A 20320-nucleotide genomic window follows, 5' to 3' on the forward strand; every position below is an offset into this window, starting at 1 on the left:
TTTTCTCAGGGAAAAAAAAGTTTATTCTTGTCTCTCCCAACACTCATGGACCTTAAAACTTTGCAATCATAGCCATCAAAATATCAAATGAAAATCCAAACCAAACTTAAGGGCCCAGTTTATGCCAGACGCTGTGTTACACAAATAGAAAAATGTTTAAGGGGGAAAAAAGTCGAGGCTCTTGTTTTAAATCCCAGATGGACAGTCCATAACAACTTGTGGTGGCATGTACATAGGTCACTTCGGATAGTCTGCAATTTCTATTGCACTATTGGCTCATGATCACGCTTCTTAAAAGGGCCTTTAGTAGTTACTACTGTATACTTTAATCTCACATGTCACCCAGGAGGGGCCAATACCTAGATAGCTGAGACCTTGAAAGCATGGTATTATACACATGAAGGGTAGATTTAAAACAGTGAGTTTGACGAACAGATTATTGCTGTTTATGCCTAATCCAATGAAGGAAGGCTGCCCCCCACCCCGCCCACATCCTCTACTAAAAAACAACAAAATCATAAAAATATACATAAGCAGGCTTTATAAATAAACCACATTTTAATACCTGGCTTTGTTTAATCCACAAGATCAAGTTCACAGCTTTTTATAGTCTGTTTTCCCAAACCACGTGACCTAATGTGTTCTCTGAAACCTTTCATATTTTAAGAAAAACTTGTTCCGCCTTTCATTTTGCAATCCCAGAACTGACTTTCCTTACATTCCCCATCAATAGCCAATGCAGTCACCTCAAAGAAACAGTGGTGGAATGGTGGTAAACTACAGTCTCAAAGACCCTCAGAATAGTTAAAGAAAAAGAAAAAAGGTATCAAGGAAGACAGCCTCCAGTGTTCCCTGGAATGGCTCTCCCACTCACTGAAACCTTCCATCCTGTGGCCGCTCTGGCCAGGACCCTGGAGCACTCCATTCCTTCTGCTATCTGTAGCAGGTTCTGCAGGGCTGAAAAGGTGTTGCACAGGCAGGTCTGAAATTCATTTCTGCTGGTGACCTATGGGGTTCACACCCACACCAGGCCAGCAGCAGTTCTTAGCCCATGTGTCCTGAGCCAGCTGAGAGCCGTGGCAGACTGAAGGCTCATGACATGCATTACGCAGTCCCTAAACAAACAGAAATAAGGATTTCATTTGCTATATTTCCCACTCTTCTGGGAACTTTCCCCCTTGGAGGTCAGTTTCCCTGGAGCCTAACTCCTCAGCTCTGGAAGTAACACAGGTGCTGAGGGATTCACTGCTTAACATTTCGCGTGCTTTCTCACCAAGTCCCACTTAAGTCTCACTAGTTTGGCAGTGATCTCTGAGTTCAGAGAGAGAAGAGGAAGCTCCCCTTGTTCTGAGGGTATCAACTGTGACAACACATCTCGGCCATCTCAAGTGGCAAACTCTAAGAAAGAAAAGTTTCTACGTGGTAATACTAATGCAAAAATCTCAGGCTAGGATCATACTGATTCAATGGCCTATACAGGGAATTCCTTCTCTTACCCATGCCCCACCCCCATCCCCACGCCCGCCCACAACTTGGGAGAGAAGGGTTTATTTTTATCCCCACCAGAGTAGAAAACCTTTGCATCATTTATTATAGTCTAAAAATTCACACTGGTTTCTCAATACTTTCTACCAGGAGGTCAGATACTGTATTTCAAATGAAATACTCAGATGCTTTTTTTTTTAGCTAGAGACTAACCCGAAGGCCAGTGGCTGACCTATAATCTGTGCTGCAGCACAGATTAAATCTGCAGTTTCTTCCTTTTCTCCCACCAAAAGCATCAAACCTTGAGCAGCAAGCTCCTTGAAAGAGAAAACCAGAAAACTCTTGATCTTCAGTGATCAACATGAACACAGGGAATGCTCCTCAAAAGACTGACCAGGAAAGCTTGGTGATGGTTTTTCTTCTTTAACTTGGGCAAGTCACACAGGCCTTTGAGGCTCACCCCACTCCCATTCCTACAACAAAAAATGTTATTTGAAAACTTCTCACTCCCTTACAATATACTGAGGGAGAAGAGATTTCTGCTTTACCCTCTACTAAAAACTAAAATTAACGGGATCCTATAAATAAGTCAGGCAGCCAACATGATGCTGGTAAGCTCAGCAAAAGATGATGGGGTTGAGGAGAGAAGAATCTCAGGGAGAAAGCGCTAGGGTCCTAGTTAGGCAAGTCCTAGCATGAATAGTTTAGTGCTCTTCATCAGATGAAAGGCCTTCAATCTCATCTCTGTCTCCCCCAATTGCCATCCAGAAGGCTTTGGCCACCTGTGGAGAGAAGCAAGCAACAGAGTTTAGGCAACACCTAATCTTCAGCTCATTTCATGTCACACACAGAACTGATTAAGACTTAAAATTCTATACCTTGCCCTTCAGTGCTCTGACAACATCTGTCAAAACCCCTGAACACCCTGATCCAGGACTTCTACTCCTAGACTTTATACTGAGGATATTATCAGAACTGTATACATAGGTGACGTATAGGGATATGAACAGCTTCACTACAGAAAAAAAAACGGTGCATGACTGAAATGTCCAATGGGGAAGTGGATAAGTAAGTTATGACACAGTCATACAATGGAATACATAAACCATATACATTTCTTGCCAACCCAAACAAAATAACTAAGAGTTTTCCAGCCTAACAGCTAGGAAGGCAAACATTCTGAGCCTCAGTGTTCCACATCACTCAACATACACTGGAAAATCCTGGCTTGGTGGCAGCAACTAAATATTCAAATAACTGTAAGTGAATATCCAACAGAAAGTTCACAGTAAGACACTTTACAAGTAAACAAGTGTGACATGTAATTCTCACAGCACTGGACCTGCAGTAAGTAAGCAAATACTTGACTAATTTTCTCACCTTTTCTGCATGCATCTTTCTTTGCTCGTGAGGAAGCGTCGCAGCCTTGTCTAGGGGGAAAATATATCTTAAGAAATTCATCTAATCGCACAGGAGAATCTGGAGCGCATAGATGTTCTAACACTAGAAGATGGGAGATGGGTTGCAAAAACACATGTTTATGGTGGAGTCATTACAGCTGTTAGATAGTTTAAGTCTTCCAAATCTTCCAGATGGGAATGATGTGAGTAAATTGGTAGGGATCTTACTGATTCCATGTTAGTGAGACAGACTGAAAGAAACAGACAGGCAAGAGAAGAAGGGAAAGGAAAAAGAAAAAGAATGAAAAAAAGGGGAGAATTTTCCTAAAGAAATTTTTACCAACAGAGGATGGCACAGTCCCACAGTATCTACATTTCTTAGATGAGCCCAAAGCATGGAATGCTATTAGCAGTTACAAAGTAAAATCCTACTAGATAAAACAGAGGAGCATCACTGTGGAAACCTGTAAGACCCAATGGATCCAATTACCTTTCATTTCTTTTAACTTTGAAAACAGTCTTTCAAAATTCTCCAAATCTCCTCCGCCTGTAGTAAGACTGGCAAGTTCTTGAATGTCCAGGTCTAACATGGGATCTGCAATGAGGATTTGCACACAGTATTACGTATGTGCTAAATACACAGAATCCTAAAGCAATCAATCTGTCTTGGATGCAAGTTACCACTGAACGAGGGCCCAGCATGGACCAGCTGTACAGCTCTGGTGCTGTAGCCTGCTTGGCTGCTAGGGGGCCCTCACAAATGAACAGGGACTCATTTTATCCTTGAAATAACTGCAATGAGGCAAAGAATTCTGTTTCTACCTTTTTTAAGAAAACTAGAGTACAAAGAGAAGTGATCTTACTCTGGGTCACTGCTAGTAAGTGTGACCTTGGCTTCAGACTTATGCATGTATGTATGCTCGGTCCTGACTCTTTGTGATCCTATGGACTGCAGCCTGCCAGGCTCCTCTGTGCATGGGATTTTCCAGGCAAGAATACTGGAGTGGGTTGCCATTTTCTCTTCCAGGGGATCTTCCCAACCTAAGGATCAAACCCGCCCCTCCTGCAGCTCCTGCACTGGCAGGCAGATTCTTTACCAGTGAGCCACCGGGAAGCCAGGACTCAGACGTAGGCGTTTCCAGTTTCTAAAGCCCACACCCTGAACTAAGATACGCAGATTCAATAAATGCTTGAAATTTATACCATACTTTACTGGACAACAACTATTTGCACATCTGTTACTGACAACCATATGAGGTGGTTAGGACAGATACCACTGTCCACAATTTACACATGAAGCAACCTGGGTTTAAAAATGAACTCTTCTACAATTAGAGCTATTCAAAGGCAGAGCCAATCTCAATTCCTATTTTCTTATCACAAATCCTTTACTATTTCTGCTTCAGCATGTGGTTTCTTTATCAAACTTTGTTTTTAGTCAGAATTTTCACTCAGCCTCCACTCCAGGCTGGCCACTTGTAGGATGTCTTCCCTGATCATCCCAACTCACACGTCTCCTTCCTTAAGATTCATTCCACAATTGGTGTTCACAGAGCTGTCTTGGCACTGACACACACTACTCTGTATTCTCACATCTGTCCACCACTTCTGTAATATATACCAAGGTAAGAGAGAAAGACAGCTTTGTCTCCACTGCCGAGTGCTTTAACTGACACAATTCCATTTCGTTTTTCCAACAGCACTGTGAGAAGGATTTCTTGCCTCACCTTATAGAAGGGGAACTAAGGGAAGCTGAATAACTGACGCAAGGCCACTTCACTACTAGTGGCAGAGTCGTGGTTCACACCCAGTCGTCCAGGACTCCAAGTCCATGACTTTACCCATTACATTACAAGGCCTGTCTCTGCATTTTGTAGACTATAAGCTCCTTGAAGACAAGGATGATAACATAGTTCTTTGCATCTACTACAATGCTATACAGATTATTTGATGTTAAAAATATTTTGGTTAATGCATTTGTTTTTGTTCAATGGGTATGTCATGGTGGCAGTTGCTATACAGGGCTAGGGACAAAAAATTTGTGATTTATCTGTATACATGTTAACTGAACTATGGATATGCTAAAATCACTTCATGCTCAAATATAGGTTTGGAAGAGGAGCTTAGATGGAACATTGAGGAATGGAGATATTTAAAGGCTGGGTAAAGGAGAGTACTCTTCCAAAGGAAGAGAAGGAATCATCAGAGAGGTAGGAAGAAGACCAGGAGATGTGTTGGTTGAGTGAAGAGAAGCTAATGCTTCAGAAAGGGATTGATTCATAACACCAAATGCTGCCAAGAGGTCAAGATGGGGACAGGAGGACACCAATTAGATCGAGTGGCACAGAAGTTGTTGGTGAGCTGTTGTAGCGGAAAATGGGAACAAGAGCTAGATGAGAATGAGTTGAGGAATGGAAATAAGTAGAGAGAGGAGGAAGATGTGAGGTAGGGCAAGTGTTTCACTTTCGCCGGTTTGGTTTTTCCTTTTTAAACGAAATCTGAAATAATTTTACTCTTACAAAAAAAGTTGCAAAAATAGTATAGAGCATTCCAATAAGCCGTTTCCCCACCCTCCCTTAGTGGTAACATCTTACGTAACTAAGGTACAACTATAAACTTCAAGAAGTTAATAATGGAACAGTGCTATAACTACATTCTTCATTCAACCTTTATCAGTTTTTCCACTAATATCTTTTTTCTGTTTCAGGATTCAATTCAGGATTCTACACAGAACTAAGCTGTCAAATCTGCTTAGTCTTCTCCCATTTGTGACAGTTCCTAAGTCTTTCTTTGTCTTTCATGATTTTGACACTTCTAAAGAGTACTGGCCAGTTATTTTGTGTAATGCCCCTTAATTTGGGTTTGTCTGATGTTTTCTTACGACTGAGGTTATGGACCTTTGGCGGGAATACCACAGGCGTGAGTACCCTTTCAGCGCATCATATTGAGAGGAGATATCAACATGCCATTACTGGTGACGTAACCTTCATCCCTTAAAGGGTTACTTGCCAGGTTTTTCCAGGATAAAGCTACTATTCTCCCTTTGTAATAAGTAATTTGGAAAAGATATTTTTTGACTATGGAAATGTTGTGTTTCTTCTCAAATGTTCATCTACTAATTTCACCATCAGTGGATCTTGCCTGCAACAACTATTACTGTAGAGTGTGGCTAAGGGTGATTTTCTATCTCCCTCATAATGTCTACATTTATCAATTGGAACTCCTCTAGGAGGAGGAGCAGCCCTTTCTTTTCCAGGTATGTATTTATTCAATTATTTATTTAAATTAGTATGGATTCATGGATATACATTTTATTTTATAGATTACAACCTAATACTACTGTTAATTTATGTTACTTGTCAAAATCTTCCAGCGTTAGCGATTGGAAATGCTTTCAGGTTGGTTCCTGTGACCTTTCAACATGCCCTCATCCTTTTTTGAGCACTTCCTTACTTTCTGGCTTCCCACATAGCTCAGTTGGTAAAGAATCCACCTGCAATGCAGGAGATCCTGGTTTGATTCCTGGGTTGGGAAGATCCGCTAGAGAAGGGATAGGCTAACCACTCCAGAATTCTAGGGTTTCCCTGATGGCTCAGCTGGTAAAGAATCTGCCTGCAATGGGGGAAACCTGGGTTCGATCCTTGGGTTGGGAAGACCCCCTGGAGAAAAGAAAGGCTACCTACTCCAGTATTCTGGCCTGGAGAATTCCATGGACCGTATAGTCCACGGGGATGCAAAGAGTCGGACACGACTGAGCGACTTTCACTTTCACTTTACTTTCTGGCCCCACGAGATGCTTCAGGTTCATCCTTCAGTTTTCCTGCCCCAGCCCTGAATCACACACTTTTCCAAGTAGCCCTGGTATCTTTTCTTGGAGAATGGTATTTAGAAACCAAGATCTAAGTGTTAAGTGTCTCCACCACTATTAAGAGTATTATTGCTTCTAGACCCTCCTAGTGGACTGAGCTAGGAAGTGTGTGTGTGTGTGTGTGTGTGTGTGTGTGTGTGTGTACTTACACATGCATACCTGAGTGTGTGCTGTCACTTCAGTTGTGTCCGACACTTTGTGACGCTATGGACTGCAGTCAGCCAGGCTCCTCTTTCCCAGGCAAGAATACTGGAGTGGGTTGCTGTTCCCTTCTCCAGGGGATCTTCCTGACCCAGGGACAGAACTCAGATGTCTTATGTCTTCTGCATTGGCAAGAAAGTTCTTTCCCACTACGGCCACGAGGGAAGCCCACACATGCATACACATATCTATACTTATTTCTCCACTGCTCAAACTATATTTTAACAAACTAAGAGTTCATATTGATACCTTCAATTCTAGTTCAGTACCAAAGGATTCAACCTAGCCTTCACCTTTCCTTAACTTCTTTCTCTGACAGTGAGAAACCTAGCTCTCTTTCTCTAGGCTATATTTTCTTATTCTTTCAACCATAATATATGTAAAATATATTTACTTTTAGAATTTCAAACCCAGATCCCTGTAAGAATCACATTTATTAAGCAGAGTGTAGGATTTCTGTTCAGTTCTTTTTGTTTCTGGCTCACGGCATCCAGTCAGGACACCATTTCCCCAAGTTCTGTAGGTTTGTTCTTATCCTCCCATCTTCTTCAGTGTGGTCACTGGTTTGCTTTCACGGCAGAGACTTTAGTAGGTTTCAAAGCCAATGTGAAGGGTTCAACTGAGAGGACAAGACTAAATAAACTGGAGAGAAATGAAGTTATACACAATTTTTTCTTCTTAATATGTTTCTATAACCAATTAGTTGAATTTTCTTTATGGATTATTTTACAAACAGAAAAAAAAAATTTTAAGACTTATTATTGCACATGGGCCCTCCGTGGCATTAAAAGTAGTACTGATGTGAGCAGTTTCCCAACAAAAGAACATTTATAGTTATTGTCAACTAAGCACCCTGGCCTTTTAGCTTTTTGGACAGCAAACTGCATTTCAGTTTCAGCTCCAAGACTTTCTTGTTCGATGCCCTTGGACAAGTTATTAAACTGCTCTGGGCCACACCTTCATCTTTGTAAAACAACTTCTCTGCCAAACTTCATTACCAAATGAGAATGTGGACATAAAAGAACTTTAAAAGGATATGAGAGGGCTTATAAAACTATATTCTTCTTGTTAACAATTCTGACTACTGTAAAATACCATGAAAAAATGGTGGAGTATGGAGATATAAAGCTGTTTCACCACCTGGTTCTATCTACTTTAAGATAATCTTAATCAAGATCCTGCTGAGAGAACCAGTGGTGCCCACAGATTTGTACTGTAATGTATTTACTCTCCCTGCTTTTTCTGCAGCCATCCACAAGGCTCACATTCATTTGGGGGTCACTACTGATGTCCTTGGACTTCCCTGTTGCTCAGTGGTAAAGGATCCATTGCAGGTGACAAAGGTTCGATCCCTAGGTGCAGAAGATCCCCTAGAGAAGGAAATGGCAACCCACTCCAGTATTCTTACCTGGAAAATCCCATGGGCAAAGGAGCCTGGCGGGTTACAGTCCATTGGGTCACAAAAGAGTCGGACACGACTTAGCAACTAAACAATAACCATGATCAATGTCCTTCCCTCATCCTCGTTTAAATTCAATTTGCCTTTGGATGATTTATGCCCCAATGCATGAGCTTTGGCAAGTTCCACAGAGCTGTCACTTGGCAGCCACACAGCACTTACCCACAGTGCTATCGACCTGCACGTCTGCTGTGTTAGAAGCAGCCCCTCGATGATCCAAGAGGGATTCGGTCCTCTCTGCTGCTGGCACACAGGGCTGCTGTGGAGAAACACACGGGTCACAACCTAATAGGAGGCTGCTTCCCAACTAACTCCAAAACGGCTCACAGTTCCACTCACTGCTCAGCTTTAGAGAGGCAGTAACAGGAGCTAGACACAAGGAGGGATGGAAGAAGGATCAAGGTCACATTATTTAAAAAAAGGCCAGAGATTCACTAACTTGGGGCTGATTTTCCTCAGGGATAGAAAAGTGTTATGATTTTGCCTTTGACTATTAAAAACATATTGTTTGTTTTGTTTCAAATCACGTTTTACTCAAAACCTGAAAATGTACACAATCCTATCACAAAACAGCTCAGAGATGGAAGAAGGAGGTCCTGGGCAGACAACGTGGCACTACACAATGTGCTCACGATTCCAGCATGCCGACCAAGGCAGACACGGACCAAAGTCCTTGAGGACAGAGGGCTGAAGTCAGCCTGTTACACTCATTAAGGACAAAGACCTTCCTCAGACTGTAGAGCACACAGGAAGTACTGAAAAGAACCATTAATTTTATTTTATATTTGAAGATCTGGGGGGAAACTTCAGCCTCAAGGAAATTCTAGCATGTTTTTAAAAGCACTCTAGCAAAAACACACGGAACAGCCCAAATTGTAAACATCTTGAAAGGGCTTACTGCTTTAATACCAATCTAGCCTGCTCTTAACAGGCAGCAGGCTCCTTGTATCTATTCCTGATATTCTCTACCACTTCTTAAGTGGAAAGGAAAAAATGATGAATGGTGTACAGATTCATAATGATGAGTAGAAAGAAAAGCCGAAGCAGAGACAAGATCCAGGAACAATCTTTACCTCTGAGTGGCAGCTCTCTGCTGAACCAATGCTATGGTTTGCTCCAGTCAATGAACTGAGAAGGTTAAGGCCTTGGTTCCTCTCTGAAGAGAAAAAGTACAATCAGTGAAATGTTTTATTTACATTTAAAGCTGTTAAAATGACTGTGATGATGATATAATAGCTACTTCCTCATTATAAAAGTTTTACCTATAAAAAATTAATTACAAAACCCTCGAAATTCTGAATAACTTTGAAATCAAGGCATATTAGTCCAGATCAAATATACGGCTGCTGCTGCTGCTGCATCGCTTTAGTCGTGTCCGACTCTGTGTGACCCCATAGACAGCAGCCCACCAGGCTTCCCATCCCTGGGACAAATATATGGCAGGGCCATTATAACAAAGGCTGCTCAGTAGTTCTGTTTGCAAAGATTAACAGCACTGATGTTTTAATAGCTACTGTTCCAAATAGGAAAAGGAGTACATCAAGGCTGTATATTGTCACCCTGCGTATTTAACTTATATGCAGAGTACATCATGAGAAACGAGAGGCTGGAAGAAGCACAAGCTGGAATCAAGATTGCCGGGAGAAATATCAGTAACCTCAGATATGCAGATGACACCATCCTTATGGCAGAAAGCAAAGAGGAACTAAAGAGCCTCTTGATGAAAGTGAAAGAGGAGAGTGAAAAAGTTGCCTTAAAACTCAACATTCAGAAAACTAAGATCATGGCATCTGGTCCCATCACTTCATGGCAAATAGATGGGGAAACAGTGGAAACACTGTCAGACTTTCTTTTTTTGGGCTCCAAAATCACTGCAGATGGTGACTGCAGCCATGAAATTAAAAGACGCTTACTCCTTGGAAGAAAAGTTATGACCAACCTAGATAGTATATTGAAAAGCAGATACATTACTTTGCCAACAAAGGTCCTTCTAGTCAAGGCTATGGTTTTTCCTGTGGTCATGTATGGATGTGAGAGTTGGACTGTGAAGAGCTGAGTGCCAAAGAATTGATGCTTTTGAACTGTGTATGTTGGAGAAGACTCTTGAGAGTCCCTTGGACTGCAAGGAGATCCAATCAGTCCATTCTAAAAGAAATCAGTCCTGGGTGTTCTTTGGAAGGAATGATGCTAAAGCTGAAACTCCAGTATTTTGGCCACCTCATGCGAAGAGTTGACTCATTGGAAAAGACTCTGATGCTGGGAAGGATTGGGGGCAGGAGGAAAAGGGGACGACAAAGGATGAGATGGCTGGATGGCATCACCAACTCGATGGACGTGAGTTTGAGTGAACTCTGGGAGATGGTGATGGATAGGGAGGCCCGGCATGCTGCGATTCATGGGGTTGCAAAGAGTCGGACACGACTGAGTGACTGAACTGAACCGATGAACTAATATTTCAGTGTCTAAACAATTAAAAAACATTAAAAAGAATCAAAGTCAAGGAATCATTACCAGATGAAAATGAACATTCATGCTTTCTTGAAATTAAGCTCTGTTTAATTCAGTTAAGGTTCCCAATACTTTCAGTATTTATATTTATTAGGTAGCATTAGTCACTCAGTGGTGTCTGACTCTTTGCGACCCCATGGACTGTAGCCCACCAGGCTCCTCTGTCCACGGAATTCTCCAGGCAAGAATACTGGAGAGGATAGCCATTCTCTTCTCCAGAGGATCTTCCCGACCCAGAGATCAAACCAGCATCATCTCCTGCATTGGCAGGCATGTTCTTTATCACTGAGCCATCAGGGAAGCCCAGGAATATCCTTAGGATCAGGAAAACTGGAGGGAAAACCAAACAACAACAACAATAAAAAGCCCCCAAAACAAAAAACCACTGCCTGAGAGCAGAATATGAAACCCGTAATTTAAGAGGCTAGCAGCACAGAAGTCACAGAACTGCACTCTCAAAAAGATAATTTCCTCCTACTTCACTTTTCCTCTCCCTGTGGCTTCCCTGGCTCCATTCTCACCTCTCTTCAAACAACCTACAAACTTTCAAGGTCTTCTCCCCTACTGGGTGAAACTGTCATAAGTCACACAGAGCACCACAGAAAGGTAAGCACTTGCAGTCTACTTGTCCCCCTTTTCACTTGGGGAGGTCTGCCTTGGAAACTGGGATGAAGCCCAACTGGGGCATGTGGAGTCTAGACCTGCAGCTTTTTCCAGGCTGAACTCTTACCACGTGGGCAGTCACCTACTTACTGCAGGCAGTTATCTACCCGAGTCAGCACCCATGCTTTAAGGCTACAAAGGCACTAGGCGGTACCAAGTGTCTGCTGCTGCCCTGCTGCCTTCCCTGCTCCACAACCAAAGGTGCACATGTACTCCTGGAGCCCCCCTCACCCCTCAGCCAAACTGCCCACTCAGTGAGTAATTCTCCAGGCCCAATGCTTGGGTATGCCCCATCCAAGGACCAGACACTAAGGTTTCATCAAGGCAGGCCATGGAGGCTCAGAGGCTGAGAAAAGCAGATCCGTGTGATGTCCCACACTGATGGTTTCACAGAGCCTGGGGGTGTTTGTTCAAACATCAACATAATTCTTTTTTGTGGCTAATGTGCTATCGACTCTAAAGCAGTTGAAAGTAGTTATGTACTACTCAGGGATTTTACATGTCATGAGGATACATGAGAGTTCTAAAAAAATACTTCAGGCTCTGTGCACAAAAGGCATTATCTGAGTAACAGAGTACTGATGTAAGGGAGCCATCACTTCCATTACTGCAAATCACTTGGACTTTGGGTAATTTTCAAATCAGTACACAATTCTCTCCATATTACAATTCCACGGCTTATGTTTTTCCTTTGTTGGGCATTACCTAAACTTGGCAGGCCAAACTGCAACCCGTGAAGAATAATGCAATACAATGTCAGTTTAGATGTGCTATTTAGACCCAAACGGTCTATTTAAAATCCCTCATTCTTTACAGTGGCTGCCTCCAAGGAAGGGATCTGGGATGGACAGGAGAGCAAGGGAGTGGGCCTCATCACTGCATTCTATAAACCTCTGTGTACCTTTTAACGTTTGTTCCATATTCATGTGTTTGCCTATTTAAAGATAAAACTTTTTTTTCTATTTTTTAAATTATTATTATTATTTACTTTACAATATTGTATTGGTTTTGCCATACATCAACATGTATCTGCCACGGGTGTACACATGTTCCCCATCCTGAACCCCCCTCCCACATCCCTCCCCATACCATCCCTCTGGGTCATCCCAGTGCACCAGCCCCAAGCTTCCTGTATCCTGCATCGAACCTGGATGGGCGATTCATTTCTTATATGATATTACACATGTTTTTATGCCATTCTCCCAAATCATCCCCCCTTCTCTCTCCCACAGTCCAAAAGACTGTTCTACACATCTGTGTCTCTTTTGCTGTCTCGTATACGGGGTTGTTGTTACTATCATTCTAAATTCCATATATATGCATTAGTATACTGTATTGGTGTTTTTCTTTCTGGCTTACTTCACTCTGTATAATAGGCTCCAGTTTCATCCACCTCATTAGAACTGATTCAAATGTATTCTTTTTAATGGCTGAGTAATACTCCATTGTGTATATGTACCACAGCTTTCTTATCCATTCATCTGCTGATGGACAGCTAAGTTGCTTCCATGTCCTGGCTATTATAAACAGTGCTGCGATGAACATTGGGGTACATGTGTCTCTTTCAATTCTGGTTTCCTCAGTGTGTATGCCCAGCAGTGGGATTGCTGGGTCGTATGGCAGTTCTATTTCCAGTTTTTTAAGGAATCTCTACACTGTTCTCCATAGTGGCTGTACTAGTTTGCATTCCCACCAACAGTGTAAGAGGGTTCCCTTTTTTCCACATCCTCTCCAGCATTTATTGCTTGTAGACTTTTGGATCGCGGTCATTCTGACTGGCGTGAAATAGTACCTCATTGTGGTTTTGATTTGCATTTCTCTGATAATGAGTGATGTTGAGCATCTTTTCATGTGTTTGTTAGCCATCTGTATGTCTTCTTTGGAGAAATGTCTGTTTAGTTCTTTGGCCCATTTTTTGATTGGGTCGTTTATTTTTCTGGAATTGAGCTGCAGGAGTTGCTTGTATATTTTTGAGATTAGTTGTTTGTCAGTTGCTTCATTTGCTATTATTTTCTCCCATTCTAAAAGCTGTCTTTTCACCTTGCTTATAGTTTCTTTTGTTGTGCAGAAGCTTTTAATTTTAATTAGATCCCATTTGTTTATTTTTGCTTTTATTTCCAATATTCTGGGAGGTGGGTCATAGAGGATCCTGCTGTGATGTATGCCGGAGAGTGTTTTGCCTATGTTCTCCTCTAAGAATTTAATAGTTTCTGGTCTTATGTTTAGATCTTTAATCCATTTTGAGTTTATTTTTGTGTATGGTGTTAGAAAGTGTTCTAGTTTCATTCTTTTACAAGTGGTTGACCAGTTTTCCCAGCACCACTTGTTAAAGAGATTGTCTTTTCTCCATTGTATATCCTTGCCTCCTTTGTCAAAGATAAGGTGTCCACAGGTGCGTGGCTTTATCTCTGGGCTTTCTATTTTGTTCCATTGATCCATATTTCTGTCTTTGTGTCAATACCATACTGTCTTGATGACTGTAGCTTTGTAGTAGAGCCTGAAGTCAGGCAGGTTGATTCCTCCAGTTCCATTCTTCTTTCTCAAGATTGCTTTGGCTATTCGAGGTTTTTTGTATTTCCATACAAATTGTGAAATTATTTGTTCTAGCTCTGTGAAAAATACCATTGGTAGCTTGATAGGGATTGCATTCAATCTATAGATTTCTTTAGGTAGTATACTCATTTTCACTATATTGATTCTTCTGATCCATGAACATGGTATATTTCTCCATCTATTAGCGTCCTCTTTGATTTCTTTCATCAGTGTTTTATAGTTTTCTATATATAGGTCTTTTGTTTCTTTAGGTAGATATATTCCTAAGTATTTTATTCTTTTCGTTGCAATGGTGAATGGAATTGTTTCCTTAATTTCTCTATTTTCTCATTATTAGTGTATAGGAATGCAAGGGATTTCTGTGTGTTGATTTTATATCCTGTAACTTTACTACAAATATTCATTGATTAGCTCTAGTAATTTTCTGGTGGAGTCTTTAGGGTTTTCTATGTAGAGGATCATGTCATCTGCAAACAGTGAGATTTTTACTTCTTCTTTTCCAATTTGGATTCCTTTTATTTCTTTTTCTCCTCTGACTGCTGTGACCAAAACTTCCAAAACTATGTTGAATAGTAGTGGTGAGAGTGGGAACCCTTGTCTTGTTCCTGACTTTAGGGGAAATGCTTTCAATTTTTCACCCATTGAGGATGTTTGCTGTGGGTTTGTCATATAGAGCTTTTATTATGTTGAGGTATGTTCCTTCTATTCCTGCTTTCTGGAGAGTTTTTATCATAAATGGATGTTGAATTTTATCATAAAGATAAAACTTTTAATGATTAAATGCTATGTGTGTTTAACCACCATCACAACAAAAAAACCCCGATTGTCTCATTCTAATAATGAATAAAATTATGAAAAGAGTCCAAATAGGTGGGAAGAGGACAGGACTAGTGGTCAAATAGGCCTGACCTACCAGTGTGACCTTCGACAAGTCAATCATTGTGTGTCTCAATTTTCTGATCTTTTTTTTTTTTTTTTTAAAGAGCCTTGCTAGAATGGTAGAATGGTTGTTAAGGCCCTTTCTGCTCTAGAGGTTTGTGATTTTAAGAAGTAAAGTGGCATTCTTCAGCTTCTCTTGACAGTCAACTCTGAATTAAGTATTTTAAGTTACTTCATAGAAAAATAAGAACAAAAAATTCCAAAATCCTTTTAAGATCTATAGATGGTTATGAATTTATAATCAGATTTCAGGCTAATGAAAGCTGGAAGAACTCTGGCTCAGTATTTTCTTATAAACAATGGAGAATTCGGCCAACGAACATGAGTTCACTATGTTCCACTGCTTATATTTTAAGGAAGTTAGAGACAAAAATTTTCACAATTAGAAAAGCACATTAATGTTGCTCAAAAAACCTGGAAATGTTTTAAACACCCATGGTTTTAAAGAAACTTTCCATTTTCCCCGAGTTCAATGTTTAGGAAAACTCTACCCATGTGCACCCACTGTAAACTGTTCTAACAGGTAAGAAATCACCTAAATCTTGTCTTGTTTGCCAGATTTTTCTCCCCAGGATTCAGGGCATGGAAATGTCATCCCTGTTAAGAATTTATTCTTTTAGCTGATAGCTGTTGAAATTGACTTTAGCATCTCCGGTTTTACTGACACCACAAAATACCAGACTAAGAAGGAATAAATCTGTCTGCTCGATGGATTCTTCTGGAACTTCAGAGCTACAGAAAGGGGAAGTTGTTAAGTGATGTAAATTAAATTCTTCTAGAAGGAATAGTAAGTATACTAAACTCTGGTCCTAAAAACACGAATTCAGTACTGATCATCTGCATAGAATTCCTCAAGGAAATGTCAGAAACAAAGCCACAGCATCTAGAATAAAGATGAGAAATGGAAAATTCAAGCCTTGTGGAAATATATGAAATTATTTGGATATCTCTTTATAAAGCTAAAGGAACACTGTTATTTATCTTCTTCTACAAATTTTTTTTAAATTTTTAAAATTTATTTATCTTTAATTGAAGGATAACTGCTTTACAGTATTGCGTTGGTTTCTGTCAAATATCAACATGAATCGAAGTTTTCTCTTTTTTTTTTAAACAGAGTAAACTATAATTCATAGAGATCAGGTAACTTCTTCAAAGTCACATAACTAGAACCTGAACGTGAAATTCAGAACTCTTTGATTCTAATTAATCCCAATTCTAGGGCTTCCCTGGTGGCTCAGCGGAAGGCACAGTTCGATCTTTGATCCATGAAGATCCCATATAAAGGGGAAGACTAAGCCCCAGCACCACAACTACTGAGCCTGTGCTCTGGAGCCCGGGGGCCTGCAACTACTGAGCCCATGTACCCCAACTAGTGAAAGCCTGTATGCCCTACACCCACTGCTCCACAACAAGAGAAGCCACTGCAATGGGAAGCCCATGCACTGCAACTAGAGAGCAGCCCCTGCTCGCTGCAACTAAAGAAAGCCCACACAGCAACGAAGATCCAGCACAGCCAAACATAAATTAATAAAACTATTTTTAAAAATCTCCATCCTAATTAATTTCCATTAAGCCCAAAGGTATCATATAAAGAGCAAAGAGACATTAAATGCTTAACATACAAATACTGAATATGACAATACAAACATTGAATACGATGACAGAAACTTGGATCAAGTGCAAAAAGATATCCTTTTATTCACATATAGTTCTCTTTTGTCTGTAATCCTTTATTATATCCCTGGTTTAGGCTGATTTCAACTGAAATAAGACGAACAGCTGAGAACTGAATAATTAATTACATGCCGCTTCAGTGCCTGTCACTAACTTATCCTAGCCCAGCCCCTGTAACTCCTGGAGGCACTGGTCACATAAAACCCGTGGCAGACAGGTGGTTAGCCCCAGGGTCCCTTCACTGTGCCTTCAAGAATATGTAGACAAGGGTTTCTCAAACTCACCACTTTTGACATTTGATCGTGTATGGGGGCGTCCTGTACATCCCCACCTATACCACCAAATACCTATGGCACTACCAAATGTCCCCAGGGTGGGGGCAAAACTACCTTGAATTAAGAACCACTGATATAAATCTAATTAGGACAGGAAATTTGGGCCTAAAATGCTCAGGTTTTAAGTCATTTCTTCTAAGGATTTTTCAGTGGAAAAGTAATAAAAGCACTTTGGAGTCAATCTTTATATCCTGTCAGCATCACAAACCACCTCTCCCTGCTCTGGGAAACTTCTCTAAATGGTTTCTGCTCCTCAGTCCCATCTGCCTTGTTGTCCTTACTGTGATAGCATAAACACCTACCTTAAGTCTACTTGCTGTTCTAAACTATATTAGAAACTCCGTGCAGACAGAGACAGGAGTTCAGAGTTCTTCCACCTTGCATAGCCCAAAGCGCAGTGCTAAGCCTACAGGGGGGATGTGGAGAAATCCGCTGACAGCCTGACATGCTGTTAGACAGAGGCTGCAAGTATGACAGAAGGTTTTACTTCAAATTTATATGTATTGCTCACAATTTTTGAGTTTCCATGACTGCACCCCCAAAATGTCTTAGATGATATGTTATATATTTTCTGTGTGCATATTTTAGCTTTTATTCCTTTATTTTTTGGCTGCATCACGTGGCATGTGGGCTCTTAGTTCCTTGCCCAGGAATCAAGCCTGCACCTCCTGCACTGGAAGCACAGTCTTAACCACTGGACCACCAGGGAAATCCCCAGCTTTTATTTCTCTAAAGCACCAATTATTTGCCATCATCTTGTCATACAAAGTTCAAGTTTTCCTGTATTTTAAGTCTTCTTTACATCCCCTTTCTCTCCCCACAAAGTATTTTTTTTCCTACCCGTGTGATAAGATGATCAAATTTACCATAACTACAACTAAGATATCTCAATTTATACAGAGACGAGGTATGTTTTTTAATAATTTTTTTAAACATACCATATTATTTGCATAAAAACTGTTATGCAAATACAGTAGTACTTCATCCAAAATGATTTCACTAGTATTAGGAAAGTAAGCGTATACTTTTATCTCACATTCCACTTCTGCTTTGAAAAATGGAAATGACATGTTCTTAAAATCACAAAAGAATCAGAATTGACTTATTCTCTTTTTCTAAGCTACTGCTTAAAAAAGGTAAAATTATAAAGTATATTATTAAAGACAGCACATCTTCAGAAAAATAGGCTTAAGCACTAAATCTGGCTCCATCACCAGCTTTGAATTCAGAAAAGCCGATCTCTGGCACTTGTGACACATCTCACAAGTGAAGAAGTGTCTCTGCCAAAACTTGAACATGCAATAAACGTGACCAGAAAGTAACCACACTATATGTTTTTGCCTTTTTTCCTGATTGTAAATATGTTCTTTGTAGAAAATTTGTAAAATAGAGAAAATCATAGGAAGAAAACTAAATAACCAAAGATGCCAGTTAACGTCAGCATATGCCCTCCTGTTCTTTTTTTCCTGTTTATGTATACACACAAATTATTAATCAACCAAATTAAATATCAGAATGAGTACTGTTTTTTCCAAGGTTGTAAAGGAAAGCTTTAAACTAATTCCAAAAGTGGTTCTACCGTGAGTCCCTTCTCCAGAGCCTAAAGCACACTCTTGAAATTCCTCAAAGGAATATTTAGAATCAAGTAGAAACAAAAAAATATTCAAAACCAAGTGTGGGGATTAATGAGAGCAAATGAAACAAACAAAAAGACGACTTTTCTTATGTGGCTCATAACCAGCTCTAAAAATAATTCCAAAGAATGACTACAAAAATATTTTGCAAGGGGGCCACAGAAGGAAGCCTGCAGTGCCTTCACGGTGACTAATCTGAAGAGATTTCCCACCATTTATTTGCCTATGGACAATTTTGGGGGTGATTTTTTAAAAACAAAATCTCATTATTTTACTCATACATTTACTGCCTTCTATCTTCTCTATTTTGTCACAATTCTTCCTTCCCGTTTTGCTCTTACAACACAATCTTCTCCACCAAATTATGCATTCTACCTAAAAATCAATGTATTAATATAACACATTTTTGACCACAACATTCACAGTGAGAGTACTGACAGATTACTCAAATCATTTTTTTTTCAGTTCCACAATATTAGGTGCTGGAATAAAAAAAGAGGAACAACTCATTCTGTCTCAAGGAACTTAGTTTCATAGAATATTATGTTGATATAATTCTACTCTATGCTAGAGGTTAGGAAAGTGGAGTCCATGATGCCATTTTCCCAAAACCACCCAGGCAGAGACAGACCCCATTAGAATCCTCTTCATTAACCATTCTTCCATTCACTACTTTGATGTTATTTTGTTTTCTGTAACATTAAATTCAATTTTTTATTTAATCATCATTTTTTTCAACTTTTAGAAAAAAATTATATTAAAGGTACTAGCCGTCTGCTTTCTCAGGAGAGTAATCCAGGTATCAGGTAGCCAGAGAGACCTTATCTTTTGGTTCTCCATTATTGATACTGCTCTACATCAGCTGCAAAGGATGCCTTAAAAATGGACTGGGATTTCTGCCATGGTATCTTGTTACCAAGTACATTCTGGAGAACATACATTAATAGGCGACCAATCTTTTCATTTATAATGGGAAAACACAGAAAACCATATGAAAGAATTGTTTCTAATATTAAAATTCCACTTAATCTTTACCTACTTGTATCACTGGATAGTCAATATATATTTTTTATTTATATATATTAATTATATATATATAATTATATATATATATTTTAAAATTAATATATATAATTATATATATAATTAATATATATATATTAATTATAATAAACTGGAGGTAAATTTTCAGAGCTTCTGAAATCCAATCTCCACAATTACTGCTTACCACTGGGAGATCACTGTTACAACCCTGTAGTATTTATTTAGTCTAATCCCTCCTTCACTGATTAGGAACAGTAAAAGATCACAGAATTTCCCTTCCTAGCCCATCCCTCAGTGGTGGTATTTGTAAAAAACAAAACAAACAAACAAAAACCCACTGAACACCCAAGAGCCAACTAAATCCTCTGTGGTACCAGTGGTCAGGTGACGGGGGTAACATTAACCTGACACTAACCAAGGACACTACACACAACGCTGCAATCCTACGCAAAACAACAAGCGACGCCTTCACCTGAAGCAAATCACAGCTCATCAGGCCTCTACTAGCCATCTTCTTTTCCTGGATTTTAGAACCAAGTCTTAACAGTAAATAATCT

The 20320-nt window shown here is 40.0% G+C and overlaps 1 protein-coding gene across 7 annotated transcripts in view; it reads right to left on the reverse strand.

Moving 5' to 3' along the window:
* The window catches only part of AAGAB (alpha and gamma adaptin binding protein), a 74620-nt gene continuing 54300 nt past the window's right edge, over positions 1 to 20320 (reverse strand). The window contains exons 6-10 of one of the 7 annotated variants that reach the window (XM_055536796.1): positions 9487 to 9569; positions 8576 to 8669; positions 3376 to 3480; positions 2866 to 2988; positions 1 to 2267 (exon numbers count right to left, since the gene is read on the reverse strand). In XM_055536796.1, the coding sequence (XP_055392771.1) occupies positions 2224 to 2267; positions 2866 to 2988; positions 3376 to 3480; positions 8576 to 8669; positions 9487 to 9569 (449 nt within the window). In that variant the 3' untranslated portion in view covers positions 1 to 2223. Of the gene's footprint in view, positions 2268 to 2865; positions 2989 to 3375; positions 3481 to 7393; positions 7597 to 8575; positions 8673 to 9486; positions 9570 to 20320 lie in introns of those variants that run through there. The other 6 variants (XM_055536795.1, XM_055536797.1, XM_055536798.1 and 3 more) reach the window with 6 other exon arrangements.

This window comes from Bubalus kerabau, chromosome 10 (genome assembly GCF_029407905.1).
Source record: "Bubalus kerabau isolate K-KA32 ecotype Philippines breed swamp buffalo chromosome 10, PCC_UOA_SB_1v2, whole genome shotgun sequence".
In the NCBI taxonomy this organism is placed as follows: Eukaryota; Metazoa; Chordata; class Mammalia; order Artiodactyla; family Bovidae; genus Bubalus; species Bubalus kerabau.